At 33.4% G+C, this 20410-nt stretch overlaps 2 protein-coding genes across 2 annotated transcripts; one reads left to right on the plus strand and one right to left on the minus strand.

Moving 5' to 3' along the window:
• The first annotated feature begins 4446 nt into the window (after positions 1 to 4446).
• On the plus strand, positions 4447 to 6283 carry LOC131173022 (uncharacterized). The gene is made up of 4 exons (XM_058134675.1): positions 4447 to 4740; positions 4832 to 4919; positions 5034 to 5432; positions 5546 to 6283. Exons 2-4 carry the CDS (start codon positions 4905 to 4907, stop codon positions 6281 to 6283), a joined length of 1152 nt encoding a protein of 383 aa, XP_057990658.1. The 5' UTR covers positions 4447 to 4740; positions 4832 to 4904.
• A 6620-nt stretch (positions 6284 to 12903) lies between these two features.
• On the minus strand, positions 12904 to 13391 carry LOC131173023 (uncharacterized). The gene has a single exon (XM_058134676.1). It carries the CDS (start codon positions 13360 to 13362, stop codon positions 12904 to 12906), a length of 459 nt encoding a protein of 152 aa, XP_057990659.1. The 5' UTR covers positions 13363 to 13391.
• Between the last annotated feature and the right edge of the window lie 7019 nt (positions 13392 to 20410).

The following is a 20410-nucleotide window of genomic DNA, read 5'->3' on the forward strand; positions in this document are numbered from 1 at the left end:
TAAATGAATCGAACCAGAAAACCAAAGTGGTTTGATTCATTTTATTATTTTTTTCCAACACATTTAGTTGAATATATGAGGTGAACCGGACAGTTTATCCAAGTACTTATAGAATTTCTTAGGTGAACCGAATCAAATTGCAGCAGCATTAGGTTTGATTTTTTTAAAAAAAATTAGATTTGAATTAAAAATTTAATAGGTTTGGCCGAAATAAAGAACCAAACTGCATATTTATTTGAATTCCTTTTTTTTTTTACAAAGTTAGGCAATACTATTAATTATAATTTTTCTTATGTGTCATTCAAATAACTAGGATTCTTATTTAATCAGAAAAATGTCAATTCCATCGTTTGCTACCTTATATTGGGATGGAGAAATTATTATTGATGGTGAAGGCTGCGACTATTGTGGGGGTTCATCAACAGTCATTACCATTGGTAGATGCATGGATTTTGGTACTTTAGGTATGAAAGTAGTACGTGCAATTGATCTTGAAGCTGGTTGTAAATTTATATCGAATATCTTTTTCAGACAACCCATTGAAGGAGATGGTTCAGTGAAATGGGACTGTATGGGTTTGACTAACAATGATGATGTAAATATTATATTTAATTTTATTGATGAAATTGGAGGTATGTCATCGATAGAATTATATATTGATATTTTTCGACCGGATGCATCTAGAAATGTTGTTGATGAAGCGGGACCATCAAATGTTGGTACTACTGATGAGGTAGTTGTTCGCTATCAATCGTCTGAACTTGATAGTAGTATGTTTGAGGATAAAGTTTTGGGGGTTATCAATGAATCTGAAGATATTTGTGAATGTCGATGGGTGTACGAATCAAACGAATCATACTTTTCTGATAGTCATTATTGCCCCAATAATGGTGTCGATGAAGAGGATTCTGATGAACAATGGATTGATAGTGATGAGGCAGACTTCAATCAGGATGTTGAGCATGATAATGAGGTAGTAGTCAACTTGCCTTCATACTATAACACTCATGTTGCAAACCCAATAATGCCTATTGTCCATCCTCCACCTTACTGTGAATTAGATTTTTCATTGCTAACAGTTGATCCATGGTCAAAACCGCAATATAGTTCAATGTGGGATCCATCGAATGAGTTTGAAGTTGGAATGACATTTCCGTCTAGAGAGGCTGTCCAAAGAGCTGCCAAAGAATATCATTTACTTAGGCACCATGACTTTTCTTATGATGAGACAAAGAGCAAAACGTATGCTATAAGGTGCAAATATAGAAACAACAATTGTAAGTGGAGAATGCGTGCGTCTCGTCGGGAAGGATCTGATATATGGAAAATTACTCGATATAACGGACCCCATACATGTGTTAATCCATCAATCTCACAAGATCATAGGCAATTGGATAGCAAATTTTTATCTGATTTCATCCTAGCAATTGTACGAGAACAGCCAAATGTGAAGATATCTGCGTTACAAGCAGAAATCAAAGATAAGGTTGGATATATGCCGAGTTATCGGAAGATGTGGAAGGCTAGACACGATGCAGTTGTTAAGATATTTGGTGGTTGGGAGGAATCTTTTACAAGATTGCGTCAATTCATGCTTGCGTTGTGCAAACACAACCCCGATTCTTCGTTCTTGATTGAAGATGACCCTCTGTTTGTTAATAATAAATTAAAACCTGAGAATCGGGTTTTCGATAGGATGTTTTGGGCATTCAAACAAACAATTGAAGGTTTCAAGCACTGTCGGCCAGTTATTTTTATAGACTCCACATTTTTATATGGAAAGTACAAAGGGTGTTTATTTTGTGCTACGGGACTGGACGGCAATAACCATATTTTTCCTATTGCATGGGCAATAGTTGATTATGAAAATACAAGGAACTGAGATTGGTTCATGTCTTGTTTACGGGTGTTTGTGACTGATCGTTCTGATATTTGTGTTATATCAGACAGACATATTGCCATTAAAAAAGTAATGCAGCAAGATTGGTGGCAGCCTCCTAATGGACATCATCGATACTGCTTAAGACACGTACTGAGCAATTATAACATGAAGTTTAAAAATCCTGACATGAAAGAAGCTCTCCGAAAGGCAGGTTAGTTTTTGCCAAAGAATATTATTTTTGCAAGCATTAATTGCATTTTCAATGTTATATAATACAAAAAATGTCAATTTTTTTTAACAGCTCACCAAATTCAGAAAAAGAAATTTTATGATGCCATGGACACAATTAAGAGCGAGCATCCAGATACATTTGAATGGGCCAGAAATATACCATTGGAGAAATGGACACGTTCTCATGATGGAGGAAAAAGGTATGGCTCCATGACAACCAATACCGTTGAGTCAGTTAATGGAATGCTTAAGGGGATTCGTGCACTACCAATAACTACAATGGTAGAGAAAATATTTTTCCAATGTGTCCAATATTTTGACATACGCTGCATGACCTTCCGCGAACAATTGCAGTTGGGCTTCAACTTAACACCGGCATGTCGTCAAATTTTGAATGAAAATTTGAATGAAGCAAACTCACTTAATGTTCGATTATTTAATCGCGATTGTGGTGAATTTGAAGTTTGGAAGGATAGAACTGGGGACAACCACATCGTCAAACTTTATGAGAGGACATGCACATGCGAGAAGTTTCAAGAGATACGTATTCCATGTTCTCATGTCATAGCAGCATGCCAATCAATGTCAATTAATTATGAGCAATACGTTTCAAATTATTATACATTGGAACGAATGCTTAAGTGCTATGAGTGGCAGTTTCATGCACTTGGACATCATGATGATTGGCCAACAGACAATGATCCAATCCTTGTACCTGACCCAAATCGGAAAAGGTCTAAAGGAAGACCAACTTCTTTAAGGAAGATGAATGAAATGGATTGGATGGTGATTCAAAAGAGAGGGGATCCGTCTAAAATCCATTGAAGGACACTATTTTCAAATGCTTTGTATTATTATCATAAATTGTTGGACATAGTTTTCATTATTATGTTTTCATTTTATGTGTATTATTACCCCCCAGTTGTTAGGTTACGTATTTTTCAATTTTATCTTAAATTATTGCATTATTTAATATAATTACTGCATTATGATTTATTTCGTATATATTTATTTATGCTCTCTTTTGTTCATGACTTAGATAAAATAATGGCTCGTATAATGCGCACTCCGAAAAGAATTGTCAGTCAACAACAGCGGGCAAGAGTACATGGTTTAATTAGGAATTTGATTAATCTACCTATGGAAGTAACACCATCAACTACAGGAGATTACCTACTCTGCATTGTTAAGCATATGATAAGGGTGAATGGGCTAATTCAACAAATCATATGGGAAGGAGAGCTATTAACAGATAAACCTAGATATTTGGCTTTAAAGTCAGCTTTTAGTTGTGTCCAGGATAAAGGCATACTTGACAGTGTATGGCACCATCATATTTACTATTTCTTAAAGGATTTGTCAAAGAATATGCTAATTGGGTCGCTACAAGGACAATGTGTCGGGCGAGTGGTATAAAAATGCGTGATAGGAAGAAACATACTCTGGTAAAGCCCTGTTTACCTAAAATCGACTACACATTGGAGAAAGATATTTATGACAAGCTAATTAGATCATGTCCTGTAAATCAAATAGTCAGACTGACCTAATTAGTTGATGTAGTAAACAATGTTGATGTAGTAAACAATGATGTACTTTTATCTTTGCATTGACTATGTAATGTAGACTTATTAATTAATGCATTGAATGAGAAATTTTTATTTATACCATTTTATATGTGTATTAAATATTTTTGTTACCATTCATGTTTTATTTACTGTATAAGGAAAATATGTGTATTGTTTTACCTGTCACAAATACAAAATGAAAATGTATATTTAATATAATGAATAGGTATGGCTAATCAACAAACAAGAAGAGATTACATTGTGCCAGGTCCAATTGATCCAGAGCTTCTACGACTCCAGTCACAACACCGTTCTGAAGGGATTTGGACTGGTACAATGGAGCATGAGGTGCTTACGTGCAGAAGGCAGGGGAACATATTGCATGCTGACATTGATGACCGAATTATTCCTCATCTCCACGATTCTGGATTTATTGGAATTGCTAGATTAGGATTTTTTTCCCCTTGACTGGCACCTTATTAGTGCCTTTGTAGAGCGATGGCGATCGGAAACTCATACATTTATGATGCCAATTGGGGAGTACACAATCAGTCTTCAAGATGTTGGCATTATCACCGGATTGCCAATACATGGTTCTGCAGTAACTGGAATGTCACGAGCCGAATGGCCAGAAGTTTGTGAGCTCTTGTTAGGAGCTAGACCACCTCCAGAAATGATTCGAGGACATACATTAAAATTATCATTGCTAACTGATGAGTTTGGAGCTATTCCACATGAAGCTGATGATTTAACAGTGTTATGGCATGCAAGAGCATTCATATTACGACTCATTGGTTCGATATTTCTCGACAAGACAAACTCATGTGTGAACTTGATATTCCTACCCCTATTAGAAGACTTGAGGCAAGCTGCGACATACAGTTGGGGTGGAGCTTGCTTAGCCTTCCTTTATCATGAGCTTTGTCGTGTTGCAGTTACTGAAGCAAAGGAGATTTCAGGACCCCTGTTCCTATTGCAAATCTGGGCTTGGGAGAGATTTAAAATAATCTCTTCATCAATAAGAGATCCATCGGCACCTCATGATGCACCCCTAGGTGCTAGGTATGTAACTAAATTTATATTTTTTTCCATTAAACAATCAAAAAATTGATTTTTATTGCATTATATTTTAAATTTTCTTATCAACTAACAGGTGGAGTAGAGCTCGACAAATCACTGAAGTTACAACCCATGTACTACAACAAATTTGATACAATCTTGATCGAATGCGACCTGAAGATGTAAATCAAAATTCGCAAAATCTGACTTAAAATAGTGTTATATTTTTTTCCTATATTAATCACTTTATGTTTTGCAAATTTAGTACTTCATGTTTTGCTCATTTTCACTTGCAGATTACATGGGAACCATATAATGAGGAATTGTTGGATAAGCTGCCCGACATGTGCATACAGGGTCGTCCCATATGGAAGGCAGTGGTGCCATTAATTTGCTTCCATATTATTGAATGGCACCAGCCTGATAGAGTGATGAGGCAGTTTGGTTTGGCCCAACCTATTCCACGACGACCGATGCAAACAGATGAGTTACATGAGATTACTCTCCGATTTAGTGAGAGTAATTGGGCGCACCACCATGCGACGTACATTAATTGTTGGAATAGGCGAGAACATTACATTGTTCAAGGGCAAGAAATGGCACAACCACTCCACCATCATTCTGAATATATGGAGTGGTATCGTCGAGTTGCAAGACGTTGGATCTCAATAAGTGGAGCTTCCATTGGTTGTGTGGTAATCATTTACAATACATATTTTTTCATTATTAAATACTTAGTAATAATAATTTTTAATTACAGTGTTTAACACAAACTGTAACATAATACATGGACTTCATATTTTTACAGGAGGATGCAATTGAGGATTGTTTGCTAAAATTACAGAACCCATCAACAGAAAATGTGGCTGAAGTTAAATGTACATTAAGAAAAATGATGATTGCTCTAGAGGAAGAAAGTCGGCTTTGCCAAATGCCACCTCCTCAATCCGCACCTCAAGCAATAACCTTTAATGATGAATTAGAAGAGGACCAACCCATCAACCAGCCTGAGCCCTCACATAGAGCAGCACGACGCCGATCACGTCCTGCTCGAAGTTGTCAACATCCAGTGCGTCCAGCCTCTCCTCTCGATGATGCTTTGCCCCCACCTGTCGCATTCCACCCTTACTGCATCACATCAGCGCCTGATCATTCTGATCCTATTCCCTCCGCTCCTGCACTATCTGACCCTGCTCATTACACTGGTTGGATGGCTACCCCATCAATGCCTGGCCCATCAGCACCATGGATGTCATATCAAACTCAAATGCAAAACAGAAGCACATTCGACTTTACTGAGAGTCAACAGCCGCAAACACCATTCGGCGGCTTATTTGCTCCATTTGGCAGACCATCAAGCATTGGGCCATCACAGTATACGTCAGGTCAATTTAGTGGATATGGGTCAGAACAATACTTTGCACCATATCATTCTGGTGCCTTAGGCCATATTCCATCTGCTGCGGGTCTATTTGGATACCATGAACAAAGTCTTTGTGCATTATCTTTGCGGGGAATCATCGGGACAACATCAAGTGCAAGCTAGCCAACCCAAAGATGCACAAGGTCATCCAGCAGAACATCAAGAAGGGGGAGAACATCGAGTTCTTCGACCGAGACGACATATACGAAGACCTGGTTGTGGCACATGACTGATTTAAATATTTGTTATCATTTATATATTAATTATGAAAACTTCTCTCAAGTTATTTCTCGCTTTAAGTCAATTGCTACAATATGTTAGTGACAAATTTTATATTTTTTGCACAATTAAATTTTCTACAAATTTTTAATAACTTAATTTGGCACTAACTGAAAATCAATTATAGTATTTAAATTTTATATTGTTATACATGCCAACACATAATAAATAATAATTTCATTTCTTTTAAAATTTTAATATTAAAGCAACGAATTTTACTTAATTTATTATAAATTTCAATTTTAATTTTTTTAACTTGTATTAATTATTGCAAATTTTTATATGAGTATGATGCTAAATACTTTCCATTCAATTGTACAACATTTAATTTATTTAAATCTATAAATTTAATTATTCTTTTAATAATTACAATTTAAATTTTTATTCAAAAAATTTAGTTCAAATAATATTGTTATTTTATAAAACTAACATATTTTTAAAAAAAATTATAGTATATATATTTTTTTTTCACATAAAATTTATAGTAATTTGAAATTATACAATACCCTTTTACATTTAACATTTAATTTCCTTAAATATATAAAAATAATTATTTACACTTTAATAAAAATTATACTACATATTTTTTGTTAATTTAATACAATTACAATTTTACACTTTAATATTTTAAATTTATAAAACTATTATATTTAAAAAAAAAAAATTTGTTTGGCAGAAATGCTTTGTGAAAATCGCTACTCATAGTAGCGTTTTCACACTTTAATATTTAAAAAAAAAATTTTTTTTTTTGGCAGAAACGCTTTGTGAAATTCGCTACTCATAGTAGCATTTTGGTAGAAAATTGTGGCAAAACGCTATTATCAGTGGCGTTTTGGTAGAAACGCTGGCGTGGCTAACGTTTTGAATCAAAACGCTATTATTAGTAGCATTTTTATACTAAAATGCTATTATTAGTCACGTTTTTATACTAAAATACTATTTTGTTTTGGAACACTATTTTTAACAGCGTTTTGGACATTAAAACGCTACTAATAATAGCGTTTTTAACGCTCTGACTTTTCCTCACCCCTATCTGGTAAATTTTATACATCACACACATTTTTAGTAATTTTAGTTTCCAATTCATCCTTGTACGGTCAATTTCCCCCTAGAGTCTTTTGTGCTGCGTTCTTCATCCATGAAAAGCATAGAAAGCCCACCCACCAAGAGCTTGATTCTTTACAATCTAAAAGCTTGATTTCCTTGGAATTCGATGATGATGAATATATGTATATATAGGATTACTTGTGAAAAATGTAAGATCTAGGGAGGATTTTTTCTTTATGGAAAGAAATTTTCCTACAAGTTCGCTAATTTAATTCAAGACTTGCAAAAAGGAAGGTTCGCACTTATTATTAATGAGGCATATCTTGAAGCTGCATTAATTCTTCTCTGATTCTTATCATCATCATATTCTTCTCCTTCATGTGTTCCGCTGGTTCTTTAACCTCCGCAGATTCCACAGTGGCCATGGCTCATGTAGGTAGAATATTTAGCGTTCTTTGTAACACCCCAAATTTTATTATTTATGAGTATTTTTGATATTTTAATTTTATTTAAATTTTAGGAATTTTTTGAGATTTTTCGGATTTTAAAAATCGGGTTCGATTTTCCGAAAATATAAACTTTGATGATTTTTAAAAATTAATTTAAAGACCACGTGGCAAAACTAAAAATATATTTGGAGTCTACGTATTTTTCTGAGTTTTACGGAATTTTTTCTAATTTTGGACCTCGTTTTTGGTCCGAGGCGATAAAAATTCAAAATTTTGTATTTCGAATCGAACCGGCCGAATCGAACCGGACCGGATCGGACCGGTCGAATCGAACCGGCTCCCTTTCCTTTTTCTTCTCCCGCGCGCGTCGTCCCTCTCTTTTCTCTTTCTTTTCTCTCTCCTCCCCTTCCCTGCGCGCGCGCGTTGCTCCAGTTTCTCCGGCCAAATCCGGCCGATCCGGCCACCGATTGGACCGGGTCTTGTGTCTAAAATCATCTACTCGGCGAGAGCTTTCCATAGACACCAAGAACGCCGAAATCCATCGAGCGGTTTGTCCGATTTTTGCTCGGGAAGATTTTAGCCCATTTCGACTTTTGGGCTAGATTTCTCGAAAACCGTGAATCACGAGGAAACCTAGGCCACCAGCACGCTCAATTCGTCGAGAGATTATAAACGACATAAATTTCGAATTTTTCCGACACCGTTTTTCGGTGGGTCCCACGGAACTTCGCAGTGTAATTTCGAGCATTAAATGAGCTTAGAAAATTCTGAAAAATTTATGTGCTAACCCCCGTGTTATGGGCTTCGTGTAGGTATCCTCGATTCGCGGAAATTCGGCGATTGACCGGGTTCGCAAATTTCGGGCGAACGGACCGTGGCGGAAAAGTCTCGAATTGGGCCGAGTTTTGGCTAGCCCCATTGTCGGACGCCCCGAAGGCCCCGAAGTCGGAATCGGAAAAGGTAAACCCGAACCTATTATTTAAGTAATTTTCTAGTGCTTAAATAGGATTAAAAATACATAAAATATTAGTGGTAGATTAGAAAATTAAGATTCTTTTTTCAATAGCTTAGTAATATTGCTAAGGACCGTGGGGCAAAGTTTTATAATTTTTAGAGCTTGTTTGGGCGTTTTGCAAAAATGATCAATAATAAGGACTAAATTGAAATTTTTGCGTATTGTGATGGATGATTGATTTGATGGGCGGGAGGCTGTGTGATATGATTGAACTGTTGATGTTTGGTTTGTGTTTATAGAAGTGCGTTTTTAGCCCTTTTGCAGGTTGGGTAGGTCCTAGGTATAGGGGAGACTCTGCCGGATTTTCTTCACGACTTAGGACGTAATTGGTCTTTTCTTTGTTTGTATTGAGTCAGATTTTATTAGATAAATGTAATATGATTGTCGGTGAGCCGATGACCTTCTTCCTCCGCCCAACCACGGTGATTGTCGTCAAGTCGTGAGTAAAATATTAATTTTAATTATAATTTCGATATTATTATATGTTCAAGATGCCCATGCATCACTTATATGCATATATTTATGTAGTTAAACTCTAGGCACGATTTATGTTGCATTCATAGCATGATGTACCATGGATGTTGTTGTGGTAATTTGGAGCAGCGGTGTCGTGCGTTGGCGTCGTGTGATGTGGTGTGGACTATGGATAGGACGGGGTAGTCACGGCTTGAGTAATTATTTGGGACCCGTTCCTTGAGGGGTAGTCACGGCTTGAGTAATTCATTGGGACCCTCGATTTGGTTATTAAGTGGAAGTCCGAGCTTGAGTAATTATTGGCACCGGGTTGGATTTAAGAGAGTCAGATAGGGATCGGCTCCATATGTTATGATTGATACTACAGGGTGTGTGAGTGCTCCAAATTACCTTTTTGATGTTATGATGTGAAAATGTTGTGTATGTTGCATTTCACTCTACAGGTTGCATTAGTTTCAGATAGTTATAGAGATTATAGTTAAGATTGATATTCTACTCTCTGAGTCGAACGCTCACTCCTGTTCAAAAATTTTTACAGGCCACAGGAGGATATTTATTCTGGGTTAACCTGCTTTTATACTTCGCAGGTTGTTTATTGATATTTGTGTAATTTTATTTACTCCTAGAATTTCCGCATGTGTTAGCAGTAATTATTTGAATTTGGTCTGTAATATTATATTCATGTTGGACCTGTAAACTTAATATTTTAAGTCTGTTTTGATGGATTGGATGAGGGAGCTGAGCTCCCATTTATTATTATGTTGATGAGTATGTGGAGGGTGAGCTGAGCTCCCCAATGGATTGTTTATTGTGTTTACAGGTCGGGTGAGTCGAAAACTCCCCGTTGGAAAGTCCATTTTATGGCCGGACTCTGTCCGTTTGTTTTCTTGATATTGGGCCCAAATGGGCCTTAGAGTTGGGTTAATGAATAGTTAAGGCTTACTACGGGCCTCGGGGGCTTTAGGCTGGCCCAGGTCCTAGTGCCGGTCCGGCCCATAGGTTGGGTCGTGACATTCTTCATCCATGAAAAGCAGAGAAAGGCCGCCTACCACCATCTTGTGATTGATTTAAGCAACCCACAAGTTTCCTTGGAAATTTGATAATGAAGGATTTGTATTTACAAGATTTTTCTGTTTTCTTTGTGGAAAGAGAGGAATACTTCAGGAAATAGGAAATATCATAATTAACTCTAGAACAGGAATACTAATCACAGAAGAGGAAGCTTAAGATTTTTTTTCCTCAAATTATTTGATGCATTCAGAGTATTAAATTTTAATAATCTCTGTACTTAAATAAATGTGAATGATTTTATAAATTATAAAAAGTGAATTTTACATATATATTTTAATTAAATATTTGAAAGTATAAGTATATTCATGGAACTGTAGGTTCCACGTTCTTAATTTTATGGTACAACTGTTTTTATGTAGTATTTGATGTACTATTTTTTAGTGTATCAGATGCACCCAATAATTTGCCTATAAATATATTTATACTTTCAATATATTCATATAATTATTTTTAAAAAACTACAAACAAATGATTTATATGATAAATTAATGTTATTAAATTATATTTATTATTACTAATGAGGATTGCTTTAGTTAATAAAACTGGATCAGGTATTAGGTTAAGAGTTTGGAACTTAACGATCATTCCTTTCGTTATAAATTATGTTTACTACTTATATTAATGTAATTTCTTATTGACCTTGATCAATTAAATTTATTTATAATTATGATTTTTAGTTTAATGAGAAAAAATTTTATGATTGTATATTTTATTTACTTGGATATATTATTTACATGATTTTTTTAAAGCAAGAATTATAGTTTTTTTTTTCTTTTTATCTTTCAACACTAATTAATTAATTATTGTTTCGTGAGTTGAATTATTATAATTGTTCGATTATTAGTTGTAAAATAATAGTTGGATTATGATTCAAAATTTTTCCAATCTTCAAAAAATATATAGTAATAATTATAGTAACCAAATCATACTGGCTTATAATTAATTTTAAGTTAACGTAAATGACTCAATTTTTAAGCTTTTCGTGATGCTCCTTCGTTGCTTTAAGGAAATGCTGCAGATGCTGTGAAAAAACTAATGAAAATTTTGATATTGTTGCTTATAAAAAAAAATCTTTGATATTATTAGAATTATGATTCAAAATTTTAGTGGGATTTGAAGAGTTATTTTTTTAATTTGACTAGAAGAAAAATTTCTAAATAGGATAAAATAATATTTCTTATATAGAGTAAAACTCTTATTTTAGTGTTATTTCTAAATTGAGTGGAACTCATAATCAGATTAGGATTGAGGGAATTAATGGAAATATTATTTTATTTTTGGGGGAATTAATGGAAAGATTATTTGATTTTGTCCATGGAGAGTAGCTTTGACTTTGCCTATAAGAGTGGCTTTCAGCCCATAAAGTGGAGTTATTACCCGTTGTAGAGAGAGGTTTTGTCTTGTTGAGGATTTGACTTTACCCATTGATAAAGGGCTCTTACCCATTACAATTTTATGAAGGAAAAGAAGCTTCGGTTTAAAGTAAAGAAATGACATAATCCAAAAGAGATTGTTATTCATTGTAATTAAAGATACCTTTTATAGTGTAGCAGTTGTAATAGTAAATATATTAGTTTATGTTTAGAGGAGATTAGGAGGACTAACTAATATATTTACTATAAGCAGTTTTTTGCAAGGATAATTGAGTTAATAGGTAGTATAATTTGAGTTTGTAATTGATAATTATATTTATTGATGGCGTAAGATGGCATGTCCGTGAATATAACTCTATGTTAAGAGAGTGAATCAAATAAATATTAATATTTTGTGTATTTTCTTTATTTTTTTTAGTTTATATACTTCCACGATTCACAATAAATATGTTATTTATTGTTAAATTTAAAAATAATATTAAGTAAATTACGAATGTATTTATTCATTATTAATTAGAATTTATATAAATAATTGAGTTGCTTTATCCATTAATATGGCAATCCCTTCATTTATATTTACCCTTTATTTTATTTTTATTTTCTCAATGTGGATTAATCCCAACACTTATACAAACTCTCTATCACCATTGCCGAGCTTCACCATTAATTGCCATTGCTCATCTCGAGCATCTCTCTAGTCCTAATTGCCATTATCCCCGTCTCTACTAACACCATCAACAATCAACAAATAAATTAAATATAAATCATTATGTAAATCTTTCTTTGTATATTCTCATTTTATTTTATTTTTCATTCCATTTATTTTGTATAACAAATAATTATGCTATTGAAATTGATAAATTTGATATTTACTTTGACATGTTTAGAATTTCAGAAATTTATTTGAATTATAACCAAATAATAAAGAAAGTTCCAAATTCTAAGAGTTATTGTTCATATATGCACATGGCAATCAAATACTACTTAAGCTAAATTAATAAAAGGGAGATTTTACTTTCAAACTTCAGTAGACAATTATGCAAACCCTAATACATGACATAGAAACTCAACTATACTGCTGGTTTTGATCTTCTTTCCCTGAGAAGTGAAGCCTTTATCAGAATCCACAGGAGAAGCGACGATCAGTTTTGAATGAGGTTCAGGCCAAACGAAGGCAGAGATGGCCAACTCTCTCTTGTAACCCAAGTCACCCTGAATAGGCAATCCATATTCTTGAAGAAGCATGTCAAGTTGCCACTCGGGCATGTACTCGTATTCCTTCTTGGTGTAACTTGGGTAGTGAAGAGGAATCTTCAATGTCTTATTTCCGCTGAATTCTTGGCTGGTTCTTATCATCATCACCGACTTATTCTCTATGTGTTCCACTGGTCCTTTAACCTCTGCCGATTCCGCTGCTGCCATGCTCATGGACCTGGAGTCTTTTCTGCTGCGTTCTTCGTCCTTGAAAAGCATAGAAAGCCCACCTACCACCATCTTGAACGATCGATTCTTCACAATGTAAAAGCTTGATTTCCTTGGAAATTAATGATGATATATGAACATATGTATATATAGTTGCCTATGCAGGCCTTCTATTTATAGGTTTTTTCTTTTCTGTTTTCCTGACGAGAGGAGGATTCTTGTGGAAAAAGGAAGGAGGATTTTTCTTTGTGGAAAGAAATCTTCCTACAAGTTCGCTCTCATTTAATTTAGGAGTTGCAAAAAGGAAGGTTCCTACTTCCTGCTAATTAATCCAGCGGAAGCTGGGAGGGAAAAACGACTGCCGTTTTACGCCTGCCCCCAAGCGTCTGCAATATCTCTCAAATTAAATTCTCACCACTTCTCTTGTAACAAAATAGTGACATATCACTTAGTGAAAAAAAATTCATACATTTGAAATAATAATTAAATTTTTAATATTTGGAAAATAATTAAAAGTAAATAAATATAATATGAAGTACATATATTTAATAAGTGAATCTTACTATATATTATGATAGACTAAGGAGGTGTTTAGTTCACCTGTTAGATGCAACTGATAGTTAATAAACACACAAACATATGAATTAGAGTGTTTGATAAACTTTAAAAAATAAAGCTGATAACTGATAGATAACTAATATGAAATTTATCAACTGCAGTTTATATCAGTTTTATTAAAACAATTTATCGTCAGTTGAAAACTAATTTAATTTTATTTTTTATTTAGATTATATTATTTTTTTTATTTAATTCAAAAATTAATATCATTAATACTTTTATCTTTTTTATTTATAATTTTAATATTTTAACTAACGCATTATAACCTTATTAAAATATTTTTTTATTAATAAAATAAAATATAAAGTATTTATTTTTTATAAAAAATATATTTTTTTACATCTAAAAATTTAAAATTAATTATAAATTTTTCTTTTTTCAATAATAATAATTACTTTATTTTATTATAATTATATTTTTAAAGTTATATAATAATTTTTAAAAAAATTTCATTATTTTCTTATTTTAATAATAAAATAAATAATATAATATATTAAATTAATAATTATATATTTATTTTAATAATAAAATAATATATTATAATATAATAAATTTATAATTTATATTTATTTTAATAAAAAAATAAATTATATAATATTTAATTTTATTAATCATTTTACATAATAATAATAATAATTAAACATAATTTTAATAAATATTTAATATAAATTAATTATTAATATTAATTATCAATTAATAATTATCCATCGTGCCTAACAATTAAACCAAAACCAAACACGTCGTAAGCCTAAGCTAGCCACCGTATACGGGCTCGTGTTCCGCAAGAAGACTATCAAGCTGCCACTTGGGCATGTTCCGGTAATCTTTCATAGGTAGAAAGCTCGCAGTAGCACCTATCTTGGGTATTAAAAATTTTATTTTTAATTTTTTTTAATATTGTATTATTTATTTATTTTATAATAACATGATTAATTTTTTATTATTTTAAATAATTATTTAATTTTTAGTTAAGGAAAATATTAGCATAATTACAACAATTATTATTTTTGTCTAAATTAGCTTATATTCTCATGTATAAATAGATGTAATATCTCTATAAATAAGACACAGATAAGTACACAATCCTTTTCTTCATTACTTGTATTCTTTCTTCTAACATAGTATCAGAGCCGTAAAACTTTTATTTCTAGTTTATGGGGTCTCTCTTCTCTCTCTACAACCTGTTCTGGTTTATTCTTTCATTCTTGTTCTGGTATCAGACACAGATATATACTATTTTTTTTTTCTCCTCATTTTGTTATCAATGGAGAAATCTGATATTTCAAAACCTATTGCAACAGTTCTGACTGGTTCCAACTATAATCTTTGGGTTCAAGGAATGAAAAGTTTTTTGATAGATCGCAAGCTTTGGCGTATTATTACCGGAGATATCACTACGCCGACAAGAGAAAACGATGAAACTGATGCAAAATTTGCTGACAGTCTTGAGGATTGGGATAGTAAAAATCATCAGATCATCACCTGATTTCGCAATACCTCTGTCTCGTCCATCCACATCCAATTTGCTAATTATGACTCTGCAAAAGAAATCTGAAATTTTTTAGCTAATCGATATCAGACCACTGGACTTGCCTACTATTATCAGTTGTGAACTACTCTTCATAATCTGAAACAAGAAGCAAGTCAATCTGTGAATGATTTTCTTGCCCAAGTCCAACCCATTTGGAATCAAATATCTCAGGCCAAAATCAATGAAGATCATCTTCATCTCATTCAAGTTCTAATGGCTCTTCAATCAGAATATGAGGCCGTTCGAGCGTCCCTGCTACATGGAAATCCACTCCCATCATTGAATACTGTTATTCAAGAGATTATTTTTCAAGAGACTCGTCTTAGTTTGGATAAAACTCCTCAATTTGAAACAGTTCTTGCAACTACTCGATCCTCACATCAGAAATCTGGCAATCAACTCTGTAAGAATTGTAATCAAATTGGTCATGCTTTTTGTATATTGTCCTACTATAGAGTGCAGATATTGTCATGGTTACGGTTATATTATTGAACATTGTCCCACACGCCCTCCAAGACCAAAAGGAAGGCATTCTAAATTCAAGAATGTCTCAAAGCCTGGATCTTCCTCTATCGCTGCTGTTGTTGCTACTGAGGGTTCTACTGGCATCACCATGAGTGATCTTGAGGCACTATTCAAACAGGTTATCTCTTCTAATTCTCCTGTTGCCATGTCTACCACTCCGCGTAATTCTTATTGGCTTTTTGACTTTGCATGTTGTAATCATATGACCACTAATCTTAAATTCTTGTCTTCTGCAAAACCTGTATCTTTCTTACCACTAATCCATACTGCAAATGGTACTAAAATGAACATTACACATATGGGTCATGTGTCTACCTCAAATCTTCTTCTCCCTGACACCTATTATATCCCTAATCTGGCACTCAATCTTATTTCTGTTGGTCAGTTGTGTGAAAAATGACTAAATATTATTTTTTTCCCCCATGGTGTTCAGGTATAGAATCCACAAACGGGACAGATTCTTGGGGAGGGTCGCATAGTGGGTCGATTATTTGAGCTTGTATCTTTACATCTTCCTCATAGATTTGTGTCTGCAGCTACAATCCCTAATTCCTCCATTCACCAATGGCATTTTCGTCTTGGTCATGCTTTTGCCAGTAAAATTCAACCTTTAATTTCTCGTGGATTATTAGGATTTACTAAGTTTGAGTCATTTAATTGTTTAAATTGTCAGCTTGCAAAACAACCTGCATTATCTTTTTCTCATAATAATACTACTTCAGACACTCCTTTTGGTTTAATTCATTTTGACATTTGGGGTCCTTCTCCTATTTCTTCAATAAATAGTTTTCGTTATTGTGTGATATTTATTAATGATTATTCTCAATTTACTTGGATATATTTTTTGAAACATCGATCTGAGTTATCACAAATTTACATCATATTTGCAAAAATGATTAAAACTCAGTTCTCTTGTGACATTAAAATTCTCCGAATATACAATGCCATGGAATATCGGGATTCTTCTTTACTTCAGTTTCTTAGTCAACAAGGCACCGTTGTTCAACATTCTTTCCTCACACCTCTTAACAGAATGGGCGAGCCGAATGCAAGCATCACCGTATTCTTGATTCTGTACGTACTCTTCTTCTTTCTGCCTCATGTCCAGAAAAATTTTGAGGAGAAGCAGCTCTTCATGCTGTTTATATTATTAACCGTCTTCCTACCTTGGTTCTTCATAATTTATCTCCTTTTGAAAAGTTGTTTGGACAACCTCCTGACTATTTCATCCTTAAATATTTTAGATGTGTTTCTTTTGTTCTTTTACAACCTCATGAACATACCAAATTAGAACCCCGTGCTCGTCTATGTTGTTTTCTTGGTTATGGCATTGAACACAAAGGGTATCATTATTGGGATCCTGTTTCTAATAAGTTACACATCTCTCATCATGTTACCTTTTGGGACAATACTATGTTCTCTTCTTTTTCCAAATTTCATCACTCTGTCAATACTGACTCTCTATTTTTCACTGACTCCTCCAAAGAGCTGTTTCTAAGTCCTTATTCAGGTGATTGTGATGTGCTCAATATTAGCCCAACTATACCTGCCCCTGTTGAATCTGCACTAGTTGTTGATCCAGTATCTGCGCCTGCATCTCCTCCTAGCACTACTCTTCATCGTTCTACCCGTGTAAGAGAAACTTCTCATTATCTTTCTGATTTTCACTGTTACTCTACTATTGCAACCCTTCATGAGCCTCGTTCTTATCGTGAGGCAAGCACTGACCCTCTTTGGCGAGAAACTATGGTAGCGAACTTGGGCTTTAGAGAAAACTCATACTTGGGATTTAGTTGATCTTCCACCAAACAAGACCCCTATTGGTTGCAAATGGATTTACAAAATCAAGACCCGTTCTGATGGAACTATTGAACGCTACAAAGCTCGCTTAGTAGCCAAAGGGTACACTCAAGAATATGGTATCGACTATGATGAAACTTTTGCTCTAGTGGCCCGATTAACATCTATTCGCAGTCTCTTAGCTATTGCTATAGTTCGTAAATGGAAACTTTTCCAGATGGATGTCAAAAATGCTTTTCTTCATGGTGATTTAATAGAAGAGGTTTATATGCATCCTCCTCCTGGTTATCATTCTCCTCATAAGGTTTGCAAACTTCGGCAAGACTTATATGGATTAAAACAAGCTCCTAGGGCCTGGTTTGCCAAATTTAGTTCCACTCTTGCTCAACTTGGTTTTCTCTTTATTCCACATGATTGTGCATTATTCACTCACCGAACTTATAGTGGTATTGTTCTTCTGTTGCTTTATGTTGATGATATGATAATAACAGGAGATGATTCATTTGGTATTTCAGAGTTACAACATTATCTCAATCAGCATTTTGAAATGAAAGACCTGGGTTCTCTCAGCTATTTTTTGGGTCTTGAAGTTTCTCAAAATTCTGATGGCTATTATCTATCTCAAGCCAAGTATGCATTCGACTTACTTTCTCGAGCAGGCATCATTGATAGCAAAACAGTATCAACCCCATTGGAGCTCAATTGCAAACTTACACCTCTTGATGGCACTCCTCTTGATGATCCTACTTTATATCGACAGCTTGTCGGGAGTCTTGTTTATCTCACAGTTACTCGATTTGATATTTCATATGCTGTTCATCTGGTCAGCCAGTTTATGTCTGTTCCTTGTTCAACTCATTTCTCTGCAGTACTTCGAATCCTTCGTTATATCAAAGGCACTCTTTTTCATGGTTTGCACTTTTCTGCTACCTCCTCCCTAGTATTATCTGGCTACTCATGTCTTGATTGGTGATCCACGCATTGTCGCGCTCTACAATCAAGTTATTGTTTATTCTTGGATAATTCTCTTATCTCTTGGCGTAGCAAAAAGCAAACTGTTGTTGCACATTCTAGCACAGAAGCTAAATATCGTGCTCTTGCTGATGCTATATCTGAATTACTTTGGTTACGGTAGTTATTAACTGATTGGGTGTCACTCATTCTTCTGCCACAATGCTTCATTGCGATAATAGAAGTGCCATACAGATTTCTCATAATGATGTATTTCATGAGCGTACCAAATACATCGAAATTGATTGTCATTTTGTACGTTATCATGTTGCTTATGGCACCATATGTTTGATTCATGTCTCCTCTGTCAGCCAAATCGCTGATATATTCACCAAAACGCATCCTCCCGCTCGCTTTTAGAATCTCTTAAGCAAACTCAAGTTGGCACCTGTGCTATCACCTTGAGTTTGAGAGGGAGGGGTGTTAGCATAATTACAGCAATTAACATGATTATAGGAGATTTGTGTAACATAATTACAATAATTATTATTCTTGTCTAAATTAGTTCATATTCTCACGTATAAATATATGTAATATCTCTGTAAATAAGACACAGATAAATACACAATCTTTTACTTCATTACTTGTATTCTTTATTATAACAGAAAAATTACAGTATAATTTTGTTTATAAATTATAGAAAATGGTTGAAAAATAAGATTTATGCTAAAAAAAACTATAGAGATTTATTTTTTCTTTTTGTATTTTGAAAAATTAATAAAAATGAAATTACAATTACTGAATATATGAATTACTCATAATTTTCTGAAAATATCGTCTGCCAAAAACATTAATAGAGGCCGTTCGGCAGACTATAGCCGCAAGAAAACTGCGGCGACCGCCATGCCACATGAATTTGTCTCGTGCCATAATTGAGTGGAATACTGTACACAAATGTTAATCACTGAGAATCCTTCAACTCGATCACAAACTAAGCTTGATATTCACAAGTCCATAGAACTGCCGGTTTTGATCTGGTTTCATATTTGAATCAATGATTTTATTTAAAGTTTAAAGAGAATAAGAATTGAACTTTTAAAATTCTCAGTTTTAATTTGATTTTAATTTTATGTTAATTTAGATTTTGATCTAATTTTAAGTCGGTTCTAAATTCAATGGTTGAAATTTTTTTTAATTTTTTTTTAAAAAATTCAATTTAACTTAAAATTTAATTAATTAATTTCGATTTGATCTAATTTCGAGTTTAATCAATATGATTTGAACTTATTTTGATCCAATATCACTCTAAACAAATTTAATTTAAGTTGAATTTTGATTTCAAATCAGCGGCAACCAAATCTAACCATATATTGAGTAATTTTTTTATGCACAGATCGAATATAAGACTCTGCTATTAGATAAGAGCAGAGTCAGAAAATTAAATTAGTTACATAAAATAATTATTTTAGTAAATTAAAAAAAAATATTGTGCACAATAATAAATTATTTTTATGAAAAAAAATATTAAAACTTTTCAATAAACAAAAATAATAAACTAGAAAAAAACATAAATTTCATAAAATAATAAATTCTTCTACAATATTCAATTTACAATCGTTTTCATATCGAAAATTATAAGAATTTCAAAGGTAAATTAGAAATTGGAAATTTTTGTCAATAGTAGTATTATCAATT

This window comes from Hevea brasiliensis, chromosome 14 (assembly GCF_030052815.1).
Source record: "Hevea brasiliensis isolate MT/VB/25A 57/8 chromosome 14, ASM3005281v1, whole genome shotgun sequence".
Lineage (NCBI taxonomy): Eukaryota > Viridiplantae > Streptophyta > Magnoliopsida > Malpighiales > Euphorbiaceae > Hevea > Hevea brasiliensis.

Excerpts from the sequence above, each read along its gene's own strand:
- LOC131173023 (XM_058134676.1), bottom strand. The coding sequence starts at position 13,362 with ATGGTGGTAGGTGGGCTTTCTATGCTTTTCAAGGACGAAGAACGCAGC.
- LOC131173022 (XM_058134675.1), top strand. Across the intron at positions 5,433-5,545 it reads GAGCTTCCATTGGTTGTGTG|GAGGATGCAATTGAGGATTG; the intron begins GTAATCATTTAC and ends ATATTTTTACAG.